General features: G+C 35.1%; 3 protein-coding genes across 3 annotated transcripts; 2 read left to right on the top strand and 1 right to left on the bottom strand.

Annotated features, from left to right (window-relative positions):
• Positions 1-2,128: 2,128 nt before the first annotated feature.
• Positions 2,129-3,210, top strand: LOC130727344 (uncharacterized). Its single transcript, XM_057578451.1, has 5 exons — positions 2,129-2,191; positions 2,442-2,614; positions 2,734-2,802; positions 2,893-3,014; positions 3,098-3,210. Exons 1-5 carry the CDS (start codon positions 2,129-2,131, stop codon positions 3,208-3,210), a joined length of 540 nt encoding a protein of 179 aa, XP_057434434.1.
• A 1,347-nt stretch (positions 3,211-4,557) lies between these two features.
• LOC130733698 (uncharacterized) lies at positions 4,558-6,447 on the bottom strand. Its single transcript, XM_057585934.1, has 2 exons — positions 6,090-6,447; positions 4,558-4,969 (listed from the first exon to the last, which is right to left on the bottom strand). The coding sequence occupies exons 1-2, from the start codon at positions 6,335-6,337 to the stop codon at positions 4,831-4,833; spliced, it is 387 nt and encodes a 128-aa protein (XP_057441917.1). The 5' UTR covers positions 6,338-6,447; the 3' UTR covers positions 4,558-4,830.
• A 3,489-nt stretch (positions 6,448-9,936) lies between these two features.
• Positions 9,937-17,441, top strand: LOC130733697 (ARF guanine-nucleotide exchange factor GNOM-like). The gene is made up of 3 exons (XM_057585933.1): positions 9,937-10,088; positions 10,821-11,620; positions 13,316-17,441. Exons 2-3 carry the CDS (start codon positions 10,880-10,882, stop codon positions 16,982-16,984), a joined length of 4,410 nt encoding a protein of 1,469 aa, XP_057441916.1. The 5' UTR covers positions 9,937-10,088; positions 10,821-10,879; the 3' UTR covers positions 16,985-17,441.
• Positions 17,442-18,654: the final 1,213 nt, after the last annotated feature.

The following is an 18,654-nucleotide window of genomic DNA, read 5'->3' as shown; positions in this document are numbered from 1 at the left end:
TTTATCAGTTATCACACTTGTCTCATATGCACATCTCTCCCGCACATAAATAATTACTACTTTGGAATAAAACAAATAATTTTATATTACAAATTATAAATTATTTGTTTTATTCTATTTAACTTAATAAAAATATAGAAAAATAAATAATTAAAAATTAATATTATATTTTTCAGATGATAAATAACTTGAGTGAAATTAAAATATTTATAATAATTTTAATATTAATATCATATAGGTATTAATGTGAAAATAAAGTAATGTTAAATATAAAAAGAATTATACAAGTATGTCCTTTTATGTCATTTTACAATTTCAGCTTGTTCAACAACTAGTTTTACCAAACACTTTTGTTCAAATTACGTAGCTTTTCAGCTTTCAGCTATCAACTTTCAACTAGCTTATCAGCTTTCAACTAGCTTTTCAGCTATCAGCTAGTTTTTCAGCTTTTAGCTAGCTTATCAGTTAGGCATGCCAAACATAACCAAAGAAAATAAAAAGAGTGGTGTGGACAATAACTCCTATTGTTTGGTTAAATAAATAGTGACAATAAAAAAAAATGTTTTCTTAACACATCTACACCTTACACTTTTAAGAGATAGATAGAAATAGAAGGGAGAAAAATGAATGATATGCAGTTATGATACATTCACACTTTTCACCTCTTTTCCACCTTTATTTTCGATTTATTTCTTTCTTCTTTATCAATCAAATCATCTATCACATTTATATTTTCTCTCTCTTTTCTTCCTATCTCACTCCCCCTCCACCTCTACTTTAAGGTGTGAACCAAACATTATTCAATGATATGATATATGATGTGATAAAAAATAGAGTGAAATAGGAAAATATGAGTGAAAAAAAAATGAAAGATACACCCTCCGGTCACAATTATAAGCAAAAATCAACTTTTAGATTCATTGAATAAATGATGTATCTAGTCATTATTAATGATCACATACATCATTTATTCAATTAATCTTAAAAGCTAACTTTTGCTTATAATAGTGACCGGAGGGTGTAAATGATAGTGCAAGTGTATCATTGCTCAAATGAAAAAAGCCAGGGTAAAAGTCCAACTATGTTGTCTTGTAGGTAGACCATATTTTCCTCCAAACATCAATTACCATTTCATTTGGCGTAGAAATGGGGGAATAGAGAGGTAAAGAGCTCAAATTTATATACTTTAGAAAAGAGGAAGGCTGTGAGCCTCACCTCCATGACTTGACACTCCAAGAATTACTCTTAATCACCCCTTTCTTTACAGGACAAGTGTCACATTCTGATTGTTTTGGACCAAAATACTAGAAGCCCAATTTTATTTCAGTTTTTTAATGGAGGCTCATTATTCAAAGAATGATTATTCAAAGAATGATGATTTAGTTTTTATAGTTTTATGACCCCTAATTAATTGCATGGAAAATTCGATTTCTGTGTAAGAATGGAAAATTCGAATCCGTTCAAATATACATTTAATGCTAATTACATTGTAAAAACAACAATCAGCTATTTTCATGCTTAAGCATAATTTTCTATAAATGCTCTAATTTTTTAAATACTATATTATTTCAAAAAAATTCAAATACCTCCCCTAATTAATTGCATTCCCTATTTTCCTTTAATAGGGAATCAGATTGAGTAGTTCACGCAAGGCATTTGGTGCATTTAATTCGTGTTATTACTGTTTACAAAAAAGTCAATAAATTGGTTTTAATACTCTTACAAAAAGTCAAGAATTAAAATCAGTTTTAATACTCTTAAAGGTTAGCAAAATCAGAGATTAAAGTAGTCAACAAATTGGTTTTAATACTCTCACAAAGTCAAGAATTCTAATGAAAGGTTTACATGAAAGGTTTGCATCTACACATTAATTTGATATTTTTCGTTCCACCATGAACCGTCATTTTAAAGGGCCTTGCGTTTATTCGTTACAAAAAAGTCAAGAGTGAAGATGAAGCTTTGATTACGCATATTTCAAATAAACATCAGTCGTTATTTTTTTTTTCCTTTTTAAGATGAATATACCAGTAACCCTAATTCTCAAATTCCTATATAAACACCTCATGGTATTCTTCAACTTCATCATTTATTCCCACCAACTATTAGCTTTGAAATATACCGTGTTCTAATGGCAATCGACGACCTCGCCACCATCGATGCCTCCAAAGAGAACTGGTCTATTGTTGCAAAGGTGAACCGTTTGTGGCTTAGTCCGAGCTTATATGGATCCAAGCTTCCATTTTCCATGGACATGATTCTTATGGATGACAAGGTAAATCAATTTTTCACATAAACACCATGTTTTACGTTCTTTTGCTTATACTATAAATCGCTTATGTTCTTCTTTTATTGAATTTCAGGGTGTTAAGATTCATGCTTCGATTAGGAAGACTCTGATATACCGATTTCAATCTTTGCTAAGTGAAGGACGTGTATATTAGATTTCGTTCTTTGGTGTTGGTGAAAGCGGTCGTGATTTCCTACCAACCTCACATTCATTCAAGATCAACTTTGATATTCATACATCTGTGCGCTTGGTTCCCAACAAGGCCATCAACTTAAGCCCGTACAATTTTTTGTCAATATCTGATATAATGTTCAAGGATCTTGATACGTATTTTCTTATTGGTATATACTCTTTTTGTACCTTTTTATTTTTAAATTACTGTTCTGGGTTTTGGATTAATGTTTCTATGATTTTGCAGATGTGATTGGAATTCTCACTGGTGCAAGTGCTGAACAAGAATTCGAAAAAGATGGTGGGAAGCAGAAAAGAATTACTATTGAACTTGACCAAGATGGGTACACCCAATGTTCAAAGCTTATTCAAATTTTATACATCTTTAATTATTAAGTTTTTACGGTTTTATAATTTCTCATGCGTCTTAATAGGGCTCGGGTTGAATGCGCCTTTTTTGGAAAGTATGTTGATGAGATCGTTGGTTATCTTGGATATGTTGATGCAACTAATGTTGTTGTTGTTGTGAGTTGTGTCAAAGTAAAGTCCTTTAAAGGTATTTTAAACTTTCATCTGATGTCAAATAATTAAAGTGCAGTGACAATTTTTTTGAAAGCATTCATAATTTTTATGTTACAGGTAAGACAAGTCTCCAAAATGTTTATGGATCTACAAAGGTTCTTTTTAATCCTCTCATAGAAGAAGCTGCCCCCACACATACTTTTGTGGCTTCAACCTCAACACAAAATTAAAAAAATTGAGGATATAGACAAACATGTTTCTACAGAGCTTCATGATCCTAAAATTTATCCAAATTTATACAAGGCAATATCATCATACATGATGCATGGTCCATGTGGTGTTGTTGACCCTAAGTCAGTTTGCATGGTCGATGGAAAGTGTTCTAAACACTTTTCAAAAAAAATTCAGAATTGCACAATAGTTGATGATTATGGTTATCCAATTTATAAAAGAAGAAGAACTGGGATTACAATTTTGAAGAAAGGAGTTCCTCTCGATAATGGTTTTGTTGTTCCTTATAACCCAGTCTTGCTTATGCGCTATCAAGGACACATCAATTGATCAGGTTCTATAGCTCAAATATGCTTTATTGACAACAAGATTGGTTATAAATTTTTTATCATTAATCATGGACTACAACTTCTAATAAGGGTTCATGTTGTTATCATTGTTATGTTTATCTTATTTCAATTTCAATGTAATGCATTCCTTAAAAACTGAGTTCTTATTACTATTCAAGTGTTGCCATTATGAGGTCTATACAACCTCATCAAATTAATATATTTACTGTGGTCCACTCATCTACATGTTTGTAACATATGTTCGGTTTCATATATGTTCAACTTACTAAAAAGAGCCTAATTAACTAAGTTAAAACATATTTCTACTGATTCATCTTTACAATAAATTTAATCGCTGTGCAACGCACGGGTAAAGAACACTAGTATTATATTGACTTGGTTATTTACCTCCCAAAATTGGGGTTATCAGTATCACTTTTTTGGAACTTTCCTTATTGAAACAAGAGCTTATTTTATAGGATTATGGCTTTAATGTTTCTGATTTTAAGTACTTTTAGCATAGAAATCTTACGAAATGCCCACTTTAGCATAAAACTACTCACTTTCCGATGAAGAAAAAAAAAATAGAAAACTACTATTTGGAGACTGTAGAATTTAATTTTCAGCAACTTCTTCTATTGCTTTGTTTTGCTTGCATGTTCATTTTCCTCTACGTTGGTTTTGCCATTGACTCTTCAGATCCTTCTCTTCATCCTGCTTTATGCCACCTCAAGGTTTGGGGTATTAGATTCTCCTATGTGCTGGTTTGGGGTATGTCCCTGAATGTAATTTATCAAGGCACATATTCATACCTATATAGTTAGTATGTTTGGATACCTTCATGTTAACACCCAGTTCGAGTCAAAATGTGAAAAGAACTGAATTGATAGATTGAGATGAATGTGCTTTCACATTAACTCAAGTTATATCCAAACACACACACACTAATAGTGTTATAGATGTAATATTCTATTTAAAAATATATAGAATTTATTTTAATCAGATCTCAGTCAAAAATAGGCGAAAGAACATCAAGATCATATTTAAGATCATAGTAAAAAATTATTGGAATCTTTGTAGGAACACCATGATATCATGATCTGGGAGAGAGAAAAACAATTTAGGCTTGTAATGCAAAGTTTCAGCTTCTGAACAAGGAAAATTGTGTCTTTCCCTCCAAACATGACACTTATGATGTTCATCTCAAGGGAATAAATACAAGGAGGGGAGCAAAACCTTTAATAACTGCAAATGAAAACAAGAGGAGAAGAGAAAAGCAGGTGAATCTGTTTATTTGTCAATTTGGTTAAGTTTGCCCAAACCATTGCAGTTAGCACAAACAATCTGAGTTTGATCCTTTCGCGCTGCATTGGCTCTCAATGTCTTCCCAGACTTCCGAACAAACCCTGCTCCATCACATTCAGGGCATCTGCAACATACATATCATTTATAAGTGCATGTTTTGAAATTCTTCTATAATTGATTCTAAAGTCACAATCAATTTAGGGGGAACGTCTGTGAATACTGAATAGCTTCTACATTTCAGAATTGATTCTGAGAAAAGAAAAATCGATCCGCTGTAAATCACCCTCAGCAGCACGCACATACTGTGTATCTTCAATTTTGACAATTTTAAACCATCCCAAACTAGAATCACTAAGCATACTAAATTACTGTCAATTTCAAAAATGTTTACATGAGAATAAGATTAGATGTGTTAGAATAGAATATTATAATATTTATTCTTGATTTATTTTGATGTAATTACACATGTAATCTCTCTCTTAGATTTATTCTCTAGTTAACTATTAGCCTAGAACCTTTGTATATAAATACTCAGTTGTTTATCAATGAAAGACACGGAATCCTTCAAGATGTTCTTAGATAAAAATAACCTATTATAGTTGCTTAAATAAATAATAAAGTCATGTTAAAACTGCTACTATCTCTATAAATGCCTTACCACATGTATTTGAGTGCATAATACACAATGCCTATCAAATGATTTCTCCAAGAGTAAACATCAAGCTTTTAAGAATGAATGCAACTACAAGTCTACAACTATTCCTTGGTGTATGCTTGGATATTTTAATATAAATAGTTCTAAAGGGAGAATCAACTTTGAGGAGAAACTTCTGTGAGTAAATTATGAATTTCAGAATTAATTATGAGGAAAAAGAAATTATCCATACATGCTATGAGACAAAAATTACAATTTAAAAGCAGATAGCTCTCTCATGTCATCTCTATAATTCATAGGGTTGTGTTGCTATATATCTCATTGTCAATCACTAAAATATTAATTTCAAAATTCATTATCATCTACAATTACACTATACAATCATTTATTTACTGGTCAATTATGAAAGAGCAATTGAAGGCATGAAAAACAATCTAATTTGGATTTACTCTTGGTGTTGGTTCCTACTGTCACTGCAGTCAAGTTTTGCAGTTCCCATAAAATAAACTTGACTGCAAAGTGACTGCGTGCACTGAATCTAAATCAATCCTATAAAAGGTTGGTATTTGGTAAAGATGATGCTACATACGTGTCTTTGCGAGAGAAGAGGATAGGAAATGCTGTTCCAACCAGAGCCACAGCAATAGCACCAGCAATGAGGTAAGTGTTACCATCAGCAGACACATCTCCAACGGCAGAAACCACTGTTAAAGTTCTATTCTTGTTCTTCTGAATCCTGCTACATGGCACACCAGTTAAGCCTGCAGATGAGAGTCCAGTTTTGGAAACGGTGGTGTTTCTGGGAATGATAGTATGCAGGGGAATCAGGGATGCCATGATCTTTCCAAGCAAATTGTCTTTTCACAGTGAAGAATGTGGTAAGAGTTGGAAAGTGAGAATTGAACTGAGAACTGAATAAACTGTTTTGAGTTATTGGATATCAACGATGACACATAGCTTGGTTTCATAAATAGAAGATGGATTTGGATAAGGCCACGTCAGAACTAAGATTTCTCAAGTATTGTGGATAAGACAGGGTGTACCCTCTGTTTTTAGCCATCAAAGGATCTAAACCATACATGTGAAAAATGAAGCAAGGTAGGAATGAGAGTGTTTCTATTGCAATATCATGTGGAAAACAGAGTATTCACATTCAATTCACTTCCTCTTCCTCTTACATCTTTCTATTACACCATCAATCACATCTTTCTTCTCTTTCCTTTCTTCACTAAATGTTGGTGTCTATGAAGTCTCAACAAAATATTATTCTTGTTAAATTCATAGTAACTTTTATCCAAGGTAGTCAAATCGAGATACGTATCGTGTATCGTTAGACCCTAATTCTGTGTCGCGTATCGTATCGTAACGTGTATCGTAAGATACGGACACAAAAAAAATTAAGTCATAAATTAAATAATATACTAATATATCATCTAAATATAGTTCAAAATAATCAAAGATCCAAGTCATAAGTAGAAAAGTAGTCTCACAAAGTTCAAGTTCAACCTAATTCCAAGCCATAAGCCAAACTAAAGTACTAAACATCAAAGAGATGAAATTAAATGTCCACTCCCTAATTCCAAGCCATTAAAGGGCTGCTGAAGTTGAACGTGAAACATGAAAGGGCTGCTGAAGTGAAGTTGAACGTGAAAGGGTGAAAGAATCAAAGAAAACATCACTTTTTAGAGCAATTTACTAATTTTTAATGAAATTAAATGCCCACTCCCTAATTTTTCTAGGGGAGTAAGATGAAACGGCATTTGAAAAACTGTTTTTGTATCGTATTGGGATACGTATCGTGCGATACTCATGCGATATGTGCGATATAGGTCACGATACGAACACAAAAAGATATATACATGGGATACGTATCGTTTGGTTGATTTTCGTATCGTATCGGGATACGTATCGTGCGATACGCACGATACTGACTACCATGCTTTTATCATCTTCTTGTATTTTTTGCATTGAGTAAAACTGTATTTGTAAACTTTTTATTTTAAGTAATTTTTTAAAAAAGTCTTGTTAAAGAAAAAATATAGTCATAGTTATGTTGAGTAAAAGTGTGTTCTATTCATTTTGAGACTCGAAATACATCTTTCATTCTATGATTCTTCGGAAAAATTTACTTAATCTTATCTTATACCATAAATACTTATATAAGTGTTGGATAAATTTATCAAAATAGTTTAAGACATACTTATATGTTGTTCTCATCTTAGCTTAAAAATAAGCATATATGCCTACATATAAACTAATTTGAATTTATTTCAAAAACTTTATCAATAATCAGAGTGTATAGTAAGAGAGGATCTCAAAAACAATCCAAGTGAGTGTATTTTGAAAACGTGTTTCAGAGTAGTCAGCCCACAACCATACATGATGCGCATGCCAAAACTTGTCTAATAGGTTGGATCAGGAAATGGTGGAGGAGCCAGGTAGACATTTTTTGTTGGAGGAAGTTAAGTAAGCTCTAAACCATATACATCCTCTCAAAACACTTGGGCGAGATGGTTTTCTTGCTGGGTTTAAAAAAAGAAAAAGAAAAGAGAGATGGTTTTCTTGCTCTATTTTATCAAAGATACTAGCAAATTGTAGGAGATGAGGTAATCAAGAAGGTGTTGTCCATAATCAATTATGGTCAGGACCTGTGAAGCATTAGCCAAACATTTATCTATTTTCATCCCCGAAGTTAAAACACTAGCTAGAAAGTCCTAAGGATTTAAGACCTATTAATTAGTCTATGTAACATAATCATGAAACTAGTCATAAGCGGATAACTAATGGAAATCCCTTTTTGGGAATTGGTAGGAGAACATCAAACCACTTTTATTCCAGGTCATCTTATCATAGATAATGCACTTACAAGCTTTGAGGTTTTTCATTATATGAAGAAAAAAAGGAGGAAAGATTATACTGCGTTAAAGTTGGACATGTCTATAACCTATGATAGAATTGAATGGAGCTTCCTGAAACATCACGTCAAAAAATCATGTTAATTGTGGCGGTTTTTTTTGGTAAATTAGTGGCGGTTGAGGGAGAGAGGGTGAGGTGACTGATGCCTGATAGGGTGGGGACCAAAAGTGCAACATCTCACACTATCTAATTAAAAAATGAGTTTTTTAAAATCAAACTATAGTTAAAAATGTTACATCATAAAAAAAACATTAATTTTTTCACGGAAAAGAGACGACGAGATCAAAACTTCAAACGACATCGAACATGTGGGACCAAAACAAAGATTTTTGTTTAGAAACCTTGTTTGAACATTCGTGTAAAGTGGAGGAGTAAAAGTATGATTACGCCAAGTTACTAATGTTATCTCGATACCCTATTTTCACCCACAATTGGAGTGAGGAAAAAAATAAATACAATAAATAATATGATGAGAAAAGAAGAACAATTTTGAACTTCTCACATACTTTTTTTCTTTTATCTCATTTCCACTCACATCAACCATCATATCCATCACTTCTCTATCTTCTATTCATATATCTCTCTAATTGTATGGTATGCTCTTCTTAGAAAATGAATATGGTGAACCTATGGTCACACATAGGTGGTGCAAAGGTAAATGCATGGTGGTGTGGTGAATGTCCATGGCGGGAAAGATATCCGGAGAAGGCACTTCGACGCTCATGTCAGTTTTAGATAAGAGAAAAAAAAATCTCAGAGTCTAAGAAGAGTAATAAAAAACAATGAGTAATGGTTATGTAATTAAAATGACAAACTTGTATTTATAGAGATATGAATTGTAATGGGAACACTTAGCCTTAGTGAAGTCATCGTGAGTAGGTTCTCAGACGATGACTACACTTGAGCAACCCTTAGATCATTAATCGTGTCAACTTTGTCTTATCTGGACTAATTACTAGACGAGATAAAGTCTCAATTTGGTCGTCTTCGTCACCCAACACGGCGTTCACTTGAATGTGAATCCTCTAGGCCGACCAATACGATATCAAATCTTTTAACTATTTGGATCGACAAAAACATGGTGGGAATGAGGTGTGAAGAGATTATTTTTCCACAAAAAAAAAATATACATAAACAAAAAGAATGTAAAATTGAGATGAAATATAAATTGTATAGTATCAAAGTCGTAAAGAAATACTATGACCAAAAACACATCTAATTCAGAGTCCATGACTCCATGTATTATCTTGGTGAATCAACTTTTATTTTTTATATAATTTTTGGTATAGGTTATCTACTCATATGTTTAGATTAACTTAAATTAAGGGAAATAATCATTATAAAAATTTTACTTTGACTATTGTATATCAAATGATTTACATGAAAACATGAAATAATAATTCAAACCTTTTTTTTATTGGACGGTCAGTTCAATGCTAATGGTACCAAACTAGTATATACAAAATAAACTAATAAAGTTCTTGCAGAAATTATAGAGAGGCCAAATGCCAAAAATTAAATAAAATTAAATTAGTGACTTTTTTGTCATAATTTTATGCAAATAGTGAGAGAGAGAAACTTCATAGGAAGATTTCATTTCATATACAAGGCATGATATGATTTCAACGTGACAAACCAGCTCCGATTTACGCCCTTACACACTCGATCTCGGGTAAGCTTTCCCTCTTCCTCTTCGCCACCGCAATCTCAATCTGCTTCAATTTTCATTGCCACTTTCTGTGTTTCAAATGAAATAAAAATCGTTTTTTTCAATGTCAATTTTCGTTTTCTTCATGCCATTGTTGCAATCTAAGGCTTAATATACTGTCTAAGACCCCTTATATTGGATTTGAGTTCAATCTTCCAAATGGGTCATGCCCAGATGGATTAGATCGTTGTTAGTTTGCAACGAAATTGATTCAATCAAAAGGGTCAATTTTGATTGTAGATCTATGATTTTTTTAGGTGGGTGGGGACTGGGGTGGATTGTGGTTGTGCTAAATTAGAGAATTTGTGTCAAAGGTTGAATCTTGGCAGAGGAATCAATCAGTGAGTGGTAGCTGATGCTAAGAGTAGCTTGTTCATGGTGGCTGGAATTTTTGCCAACTATGTGTACTTTCAATGGGATCAATGATGGAGTTGTGCTGATAAAATTTTTGAATAGCTTATCTATGTCTGTTGTTTATACGGTTGGCTCGTGTGTTACTCACCAATTCACCATATAAATGCTGGCATGATGAATTTTTCTCGAGTTGTAGTAGACTTGTAGTAGACCTTCGAGTCGTGTTCGTATGTTTGTAACTGTGTTGAAGTTAGAATATTTGTGTTACTTGTGCTTCAATTTGACATTTGGATGCCCTAATAACTTTGTATTGGTTGTCTGTTTCATCGTTGCTTTGCCCAGGGCTGTGTTTCATCCCAGCCAATTCGATTGGTAAATGTCAAGCAGGTCTGCTTGGCAAAATGGGACATCTGAAGTTGCAAACGCAAACTGGTATCAATGCAATGGAAGGGGAAACTGAGCAGTGTGATGCTGTAAATCCTAACAAAACTACTGTAGCATGCATGATCAATGCAGAAATTGGTTCTGTTTTGGCAGTCATGCGAAGAAATGTTAGATGGGGAGTTCATTATATGTCAGATGATGATCAGCTGGAGCACTCCCTTGTTCAGTCTTTGAAGGCATTAAGGAGGCAAATATTTTCGTGGCAGAGTCCGTGGCATGTCATAAACCCTGCCTTGTATCTCCAGCCTTTTCTGGATGTCATTCAATCAGATGAAACCGGCGCACCAATTACTGGTGTTGCTTTGTCATCTGTTTACAAGATCTTAACCCTGGATGTAATTGATCAAAACACTGTCAACGTTGGGGATGCCATGCACTTGGTGGTTGATGCTGTCACAAGTTGTAGATTTGAGGTGACTGATCCTGGATCAGAAGAAGTGGTATTAATGAAGATATTACAAGTTCTTCTAGCATGTGTGAAAATTAAAGCATCTCTAATGCTGAGTAACCAACATATTTGCACCATAGTGAATACTTGTTTCCGTATAGTTCATCAAGCAGGAACCAAAAGTGAGCTGTTGCAGCGGATAGCACGGTATACAATGCATGAACTTGTTCGCTGTATTTTCTCTCACCTTCAGGATATTGATAATACAGAGCATGCATTGGTAAATGGGAGCACTGCTTTAAAGCAAGAGGTATAGCGTTTCTGTTACCTTTGTCCTTTTGGTTGCCATCTTATTTGTCTTCTTATGTGTGTGAATGTGACTGTTTTGGAGTTGCTAGGGAGGAAAAGGATAGACCCATTCCCTAGTTAGTTAAAACTAATTATAGTTAGTGGGTTGATATTTGTTAATGGGCTTTTAGCTGTTGTTAGTTATGACTATTATGAACAGAACAACAGTGTATCGTAGAGGGTTATGCCATTTTGTGGGAATTCTTGTAACTGGGAGAGATCTGGCCTCTCGAAAGCCAGAAATTGTGTTGTAGATGTATTCTTACCCATTTAGGATTTCATCACCATCTTGGTGAAGAACTTCTCAAGTGGAATTTATCAATAAAGATAATTTCTTGCGTCTAAGTTATATCAAGGGACCTTGTGGGGATATGATTCAAACTCATGCTCTAAATTTTGTTATGCAATTGTTTCTTATTCATTCACTGATATCAGCTGACAAAACCTTAAATCATTGGTATGGAAATAATTCCTCAACTTGTTCTCTCTGCTCACATTACTGTTAATTACTTGTTTCAACTTTCCAATTTCCATTAATCATATTACTCCCAACAAATTGTATGGCAACAATCTTGGACTTTTAGATGCCATATTGTGTTTGGTCACCTGATTACATTTGGCATCTAAGTCTATAGTATGACGACCAATGAACTCAGACCTGCCTTACTAAGGCTAGTTATTAACTTATTGTTTTAGCACAGGACCTAGAGATCTTTTAGGTGGATCCTCTAGAGCTTAGCAGGAAACCATGAAATTTAGTAGGAATGATATTAAGTGAAATGTAATTGTATGTCATCATACACATAGCAAGCCATTATGTACGTATTTTTTTATTATTGTTAAGAAAAAAAACCCTTGTGTAGGTGTAATAATGCTAGACTGGCAAAGAACTTGTAATGAAAAAAAACCCTTGTATGGGATGGGCTTTTAAGTTTGTCAGGGAACTTATAATCTTTAATTATGATAGTAAATACTTTAGTCGAGGCATTTCTGTGGGTACAAGAAAGACGTATTGGTCGTGTTCCCATTTTGGTGCTCTGTATGTGCGAGTTCCCCCCCCCCCCCAACAATAACTGACCCCTGGTCTTATTGTATCTCCTTGTTGCACCTCTAACAAAAGGGTAAAACATGAGAGAGAAAGAGAGAATAATTGTGAGAGACTGTTCATGTGTTGTTATTATTCAGGAAGGTAGAGATTTTGTCTTCATGCATCATTTCAAATACTGATGTTTTTACAGTCAATGCTGCAATTTTTCAAAGGCAATCTTTTACTTTTTCTACTGAAATAAACTATTTTTCTGGTGGGTACATGTACAAACTTTTATGTTAGACATGTATATAAAACATTTTGAGTCTTTTACCCCACAACTTAAGCTTTTGGGATAATTGGTCTATGACATGGTATCAGAGCCTCTATGACTAAGTGGACTAGAGTTCGATCCTCTTGTTGACCCCATTAATCTAATAAAAAAGTGGAATTTCTGCACATGGTAGGTGAGCCTGTGCATTGTTCACGCTTCAAGCCCAAGTGGACTCTTGAGTGAGGGGTTGTGTTAAAAATATAATATGAAATCACTCAGTCTTTTACCCAACATTTTAAGCTTTTAGAATAATTGGTTCATGACATTTTATAATCACTGATAGGCTTTTTTGACAGACTGATGGGCTAAATAATGAGCATAATTCTGCCAACAGACAATTGGAAAATGGGAGCTTGAGTTCTGCAAGTGACGGTCAATCCTTATCCACAGGAATTACTTCCAGTACTGTGAATGATGTGACAGCTGCTATAGTGGATGAAAACACAGCTTTACCTAGCACTGCCAAGGAGACCGATCTGAATGAGTTGCATCTCATGAATGAACCGTATGGGATTCCCTGCATGGTGGAAATATTTCACTTCTTGTGTTCTTTGTTGAATGTCGTTGAGCATATGGGAATGAGTCCTCGATCAAACACAATAGCATTTGATGAAGACGTTCCTCTTTTTGCCTTGACTTTGATTAATTCAGCTATAGAGTTGGGAGGGCCTTCCTTTCACAGACACCCTAGATTGCTGAGCTTAATTCAGGATGAATTATTCTGCAACCTTATGCAATTTGGTTTGTCAATGAGCCCCCTTGTACTTTCCATGGTATGTAGCATTGTTCTAAATTTGTATCACCATCTTCGAACAGAACTTAAGTTACAGATAGAAGCATTCTTTTCTTGTGTTATTTTGAGGCTTGCACAAAGCAAATATGGTGCTTCATATCAGCAACAGGAAGTTGCCATGGAGGCCCTTGTCGACTTCTGCAGGCAAAAAACATTCATGGTGGAGATGTATGCTAACTTTGACTGTGACATAACTTGCAATAATATCTTTGAAGACATTGCTAATTTGTTGTCCAAAAGTGCATTTCCGGTGAACAGTCCATTGTCTTCCATGCATATTCTTGCTTTGGATGGTCTTATTGCTGTCATGCAAGGAATGGCTGAAAGGATAGGCAATGGATCTTTAAGTTCAGGTCATTCTCCTGTGAACTGTGATGAGTATACTCCATTCTGGCTGGAAAAGTGTGAAAATATCAGTGATCCAAATAATTGGGTTCCTTTTGTTTGTCGAAGAAAGTACTTCAAAAATAAATTGTTGATTGGAGCCGATCATTTTAATCGTGACATAAAGAAAGGTCTTCAGTTTCTCCAAGGAATACATATTTTGCCTGAGAAACTTGATCCCCAAAGTGTTGCCATCATTCTCAGACACACTGCTGGGTTGGATAAGAATCTCATTGGTGATTACCTGGGAAACCATGATGAGTTCTGTGTTCAGGTTCTTCATGAATTCGCTAGAACATTTGATTTTGAAGGCATGAGATTAGATACTGCCCTCCGTCTATTTTTGGAGACTTTCAGACTGCCTGGAGAAGCACAGAAGATACAAAGGGTGGTTGAAGCTTTCTCAGAGAGATATTATGAGCAGTCACAAGAAATCCTAGCTGACAAGGATGCTGCTCTGGTGTTATCCTACTCAATTATAATACTTAACACAGATCAGCACAATAAGCAGGTCAAAAAGAGAATGACAGAAGAGGAATTTATCCGAAATAACAGGCGAATAAATGGTGGCAATGATCTGCCTCGAGAATTCCTGTCAGAACTGTTCCATTCAATTTGTAAGAATGAGATCCGGACAACTCCTGAGCAAGGTTCTGGTTTTCCTGAAATGACCCCAAGTCGGTGGATTTATCTCATGCACAAGTCAAAAGAAACTGCTCCCTTCATTGTTTCTGATTGTCGAGCATACCTTGATTATGATATGTTTGCTATGTTGTCTGGTCCAACTATTGCTGCCATTTCTGTTGTATTTGATAATGCTGAAAATGAAGAGGTTTACCAAACATGTGTGGATGGATTCTTAGCTGTTGCTAAGATATCAGCTTACTATCATCTTGAGAATATACTGGATGATTTGGTTGTGTCACTTTGTAAGTTTGTTACAATTTTGGATCCATTTTTTGTTGAGGAGTCGATTCTAGCCTTTGTAGATGACAAAAAAACAAGAATGGCAACTGAGACAATTTTCACTATTGCAAATAGATATGGTGATTACATCCGCACAGGGTGGAGGAATATTCTTGATTGTATCTTAAAATTTCAAAAGTTAGGTCTTCTTCCTGCTCGTATGGCCAATGATGCGGCTGAAGAGTCAGAGCTTTCCTCAGAAACTGGGCATGGGAAGCGTAGTGCTAATTCTTTATCTTCATCTCATGTTCCATCTGTTAGTACTCCGAAAAGATCTTTAGGTTTAATGAGCCGGTTTAGCCAACTCTTATATCTTGGCACAGAAGAGTCAAGATCAGTTCCATCTGAAGAACAACATGCTGCTCAGCAGTCCGCTTTTGAAACAATTCAGAAGTGTCACATTGACAGCATATTCACTGAAAGTAAATTTTTGCAAGCTGAATCTCTACTGCAGCTAGTAAAAGCACTCAATAGTGCAGGAGTGCGACCTAAGAAAGGGCACAGCACACCTGAGGATGAAGATACTTCAGTTTTCTGTTTGGAGTTACTGGTAGCAATCACTTTGAATAACAGGGATAGAATTGAACTTCTCTGGCAGGGTGTTTATGAGCATATTTCCAACATTGTGCAGTCAACTGTTATGCCTTGTGCACTGGTAGAGAAGGCTGTTTTTGGACTCCTAAGGATTTGTCATCGCTTGCTTCCCTACAAAGAGAACATGACTGATGAACTTTTGAGGTCCCTACAACTTGTCTTGAAGCTTGATGCACGTGTTGCTGACACATACTATGAGCAGATTACACAGGATGTTAGTCACCTTGTAAAGGCAAATGCTTCTCATATTAGATCTCAGTTAGGATGGCGGACAATTACATCTCTTCTTTCCATCACTGCTAGACACCTGGAATCATCTGAGGCTGGATTTGATGCATTGTTGTTCATAATGTCAGATGGAGCTTACTTGCTCCCAGCTAACTATGTTCTCTGTATAGATGCTGCGAAGCAGTTTGCGGAATCTCGTGTTGGACAGGTAGAGCGGTCTGTAGTGGCGCTCGATCTTATGGCAGGATCTGTCAATTGCTTAGAGAAGTGGGCTAATGATGCTAAGCAAGCAATGAAAGAAGAGGAAGTGGCAAAGATGTTGCAGGATATTGGGGACATGTGGTTGAGGCTTTTACAGGCACTAAGAATACTATGTTTGGACCAGAGAGAGGAGGTTAGAAACCACGCGTTGTTATCTTTGCAGAATTGCTTGACAGGTTCGGTTGGGATTCATCTCCCACATGACTTGTGGTTACAATGTTTTGATCAAGTGATCTTCACTGTTCTTGATGACCTGCTTGAAATTTCCCAGACACTCTCTCCAAAGGACTACCGGAACATGGAAGGAACACTTATTCTTGCCTTGAAGCTCTTGTCTAAAGTTTTCCTCCAGTTACTCCAAGGCCTTTCACAATTGCCAGACTTCAGCAAATTATGGTTGAGTGTACTAAATCGCTTGGAAATATATATGAAGGTGAAATTTAGGGGACGAAGAAGCGAGAAGCTTCAAGAGCTTGTGCCTGAGCTTCTCAAGAACACTTTGCTTGTTATGAAAGCAGGCAGTGTCCTCGCACGGAGCAGTAGTGAAGGAAACAGTTTCTGGGAATTGACCTGGCTGCATATAAATAATATTGCTCCGTCATTGCAATCTGAGGTGTTCCCTGAACAAGATTCAGAGCATTTGCAGCACAAACAGACTGAACAAATTGGAGGTTCGGGACCTGATGGAAATGTTTCTGCGCCTTCAAATGAAACAACAGGCCAAGATGTTCCTGGTTAATCATACCTGCAGCAATGTTGCTTCCTGATTTGGTATTTCTGTGTCCCTATGAACCCATGATCCCTTGCCTTTCAATGATATATTTTTTTTTCAGTTTGGAGGTTGTCTGGGTTCTCATAAACTGAGTATGCAGAATGCATGACACATCTCATTCAGATTTTCATTGGGATGCTTGATGCTCTTAAGATTTTTGGTTGAAAGTTTATAGCTCTAGAAACATTAGAGTGCTCCCTTTTGTAGTATTATGGTCCTTACAGAGACCATCTCTTCTCTCCATCTACTCCTGAGCCAGTTAATTGCAAATTCATATCGGAAGTATTTTCTTACTAAATAGTACAGAACTCGATATTGTTATCTCTTAGCTGCGAGATGTAATTTACCCGGTATGATGCAAACAACAATTTTCTTGAGATTATCATAAATATATATATGTGAACGTCCAAGGATATGCCTTCAATTGATTTATATCTTATAAACAGGTATGGTTGGTCACTTGGTCTGATTATGATTTTGTTAGCCCTTAGACAACCTTTGAACATGTATATGCCTCCAGGAAATCTACAGTAGTTTCAAATGGGATGATGCTGTGCAAAATAATGGGATAGTTTGAATAAACTTTTCATTAAGCAGTTGATATAATTTTGCAATCACTAGGTGCATGTGTGAAAATCATTATGTAATTGATTATAAACTCAAAATCAATTATGAGAAGACATTTCCGTGATTAGCTTATAGATGTGAGATACCATAATTGATTTTGAAGTAAAATAAGTTGAATTGTTTTATGATAACTCAGCTTTCCGTGATATGCTATGAATTGTTTTATGATAACTCAGCTTTCCGATGCATGTTGAATGACGAAACCAAGGTGAATAATGTTTCATTCACATCTCTCTTTGAGAACCAAGGTTGTTGTCTCATATTGCGTATTTTTCAATCGAATATTCAAAGTTTCTAAATGCTTTTTCTCTATTAGAGTGACGATATTCAATCTTAATTAACTTTAAGTCCAATTATTCTTTGGCTGATATCATTGCCACGATTCTTAATATTGTTCCCATTAGAAATGTTCTCTTCATAAAAAGGAAGAACAACAGAACTTAAGCATCTTGCGTCCGCCAAAACCTTCATGTTTTCTTTGGCCATCAAATCATCAACTTCTTCAGCACTTGGAGATCACATATAAGAACCGTCCAGGAGAGATAGCAACGACTTATCAACTAGGGAAAAATCTGAATTTTGAAAATCCAGAAGAGTTTGTGAACCTACTATTAAAGAACAAAGGTAACTCACTCACACACAAAGTTCTTAAGCGTTATGATGGCGGAAAAAACACCCATGAGGATGAACATGTATATGTTGTAGTGTTAGAGCTGACTCTATTTTACTTGCTTATAAACGTCTTGAAGGAAGATCAAATTGTTTCTGCATTCAATCTCAAACGACCAAGTATCAAATATAACGAGCGCAGCTTGGCTAGTTGAAAAGCCAAAATTGTTTACCTTACATAAATACTCTAAGGTCTATGATGCAGTCATGAGAAAAGATTTGTTCATTGTCATATCAAACCCGTGAACATCTTGATATTTTTTTATTCTTCAAATCATGAAGTATCAAGATGTTATCTAGCTTGATATTGCAATGAATCATTTTTCTGTGCACGCAACATA

Source organism: Lotus japonicus, chromosome 1 (assembly GCF_012489685.1).
Source record: "Lotus japonicus ecotype B-129 chromosome 1, LjGifu_v1.2".
Lineage (NCBI taxonomy): Eukaryota > Viridiplantae > Streptophyta > Magnoliopsida > Fabales > Fabaceae > Lotus > Lotus japonicus.
Note: the sequence above shows the minus strand (reverse complement) of the source record. Positions and strands in the feature narration are given on the sequence as shown.

Excerpts from the sequence above, each read along its gene's own strand:
- LOC130727344 (XM_057578451.1), top strand. The coding sequence starts at position 2,129 with ATGGCAATCGACGACCTCGCCACCATCGATGCCTCCAAAGAGAACTGG. Across the intron at positions 2,192-2,441 it reads ACTGGTCTATTGTTGCAAAG|ATTTCGTTCTTTGGTGTTGG; the intron begins GTGAACCGTTTG and ends CGTGTATATTAG. Across the intron at positions 3,015-3,097 it reads CAAAGTAAAGTCCTTTAAAG|GTAAGACAAGTCTCCAAAAT; the intron begins GTATTTTAAACT and ends TTTATGTTACAG.
- LOC130733697 (XM_057585933.1), top strand. The coding sequence starts at position 10,880 with ATGGGACATCTGAAGTTGCAAACGCAAACTGGTATCAATGCAATGGAA. Across the intron at positions 11,621-13,315 it reads GCACTGCTTTAAAGCAAGAG|ACTGATGGGCTAAATAATGA; the intron begins GTATAGCGTTTC and ends CTTTTTTGACAG.
- LOC130733698 (XM_057585934.1), bottom strand. The coding sequence starts at position 6,337 with ATGGCATCCCTGATTCCCCTGCATACTATCATTCCCAGAAACACCACC. Across the intron at positions 4,970-6,089 it reads CTCTTCTCTCGCAAAGACAC|ATGCCCTGAATGTGATGGAG; the intron begins GTATGTAGCATC and ends TGTATGTTGCAG.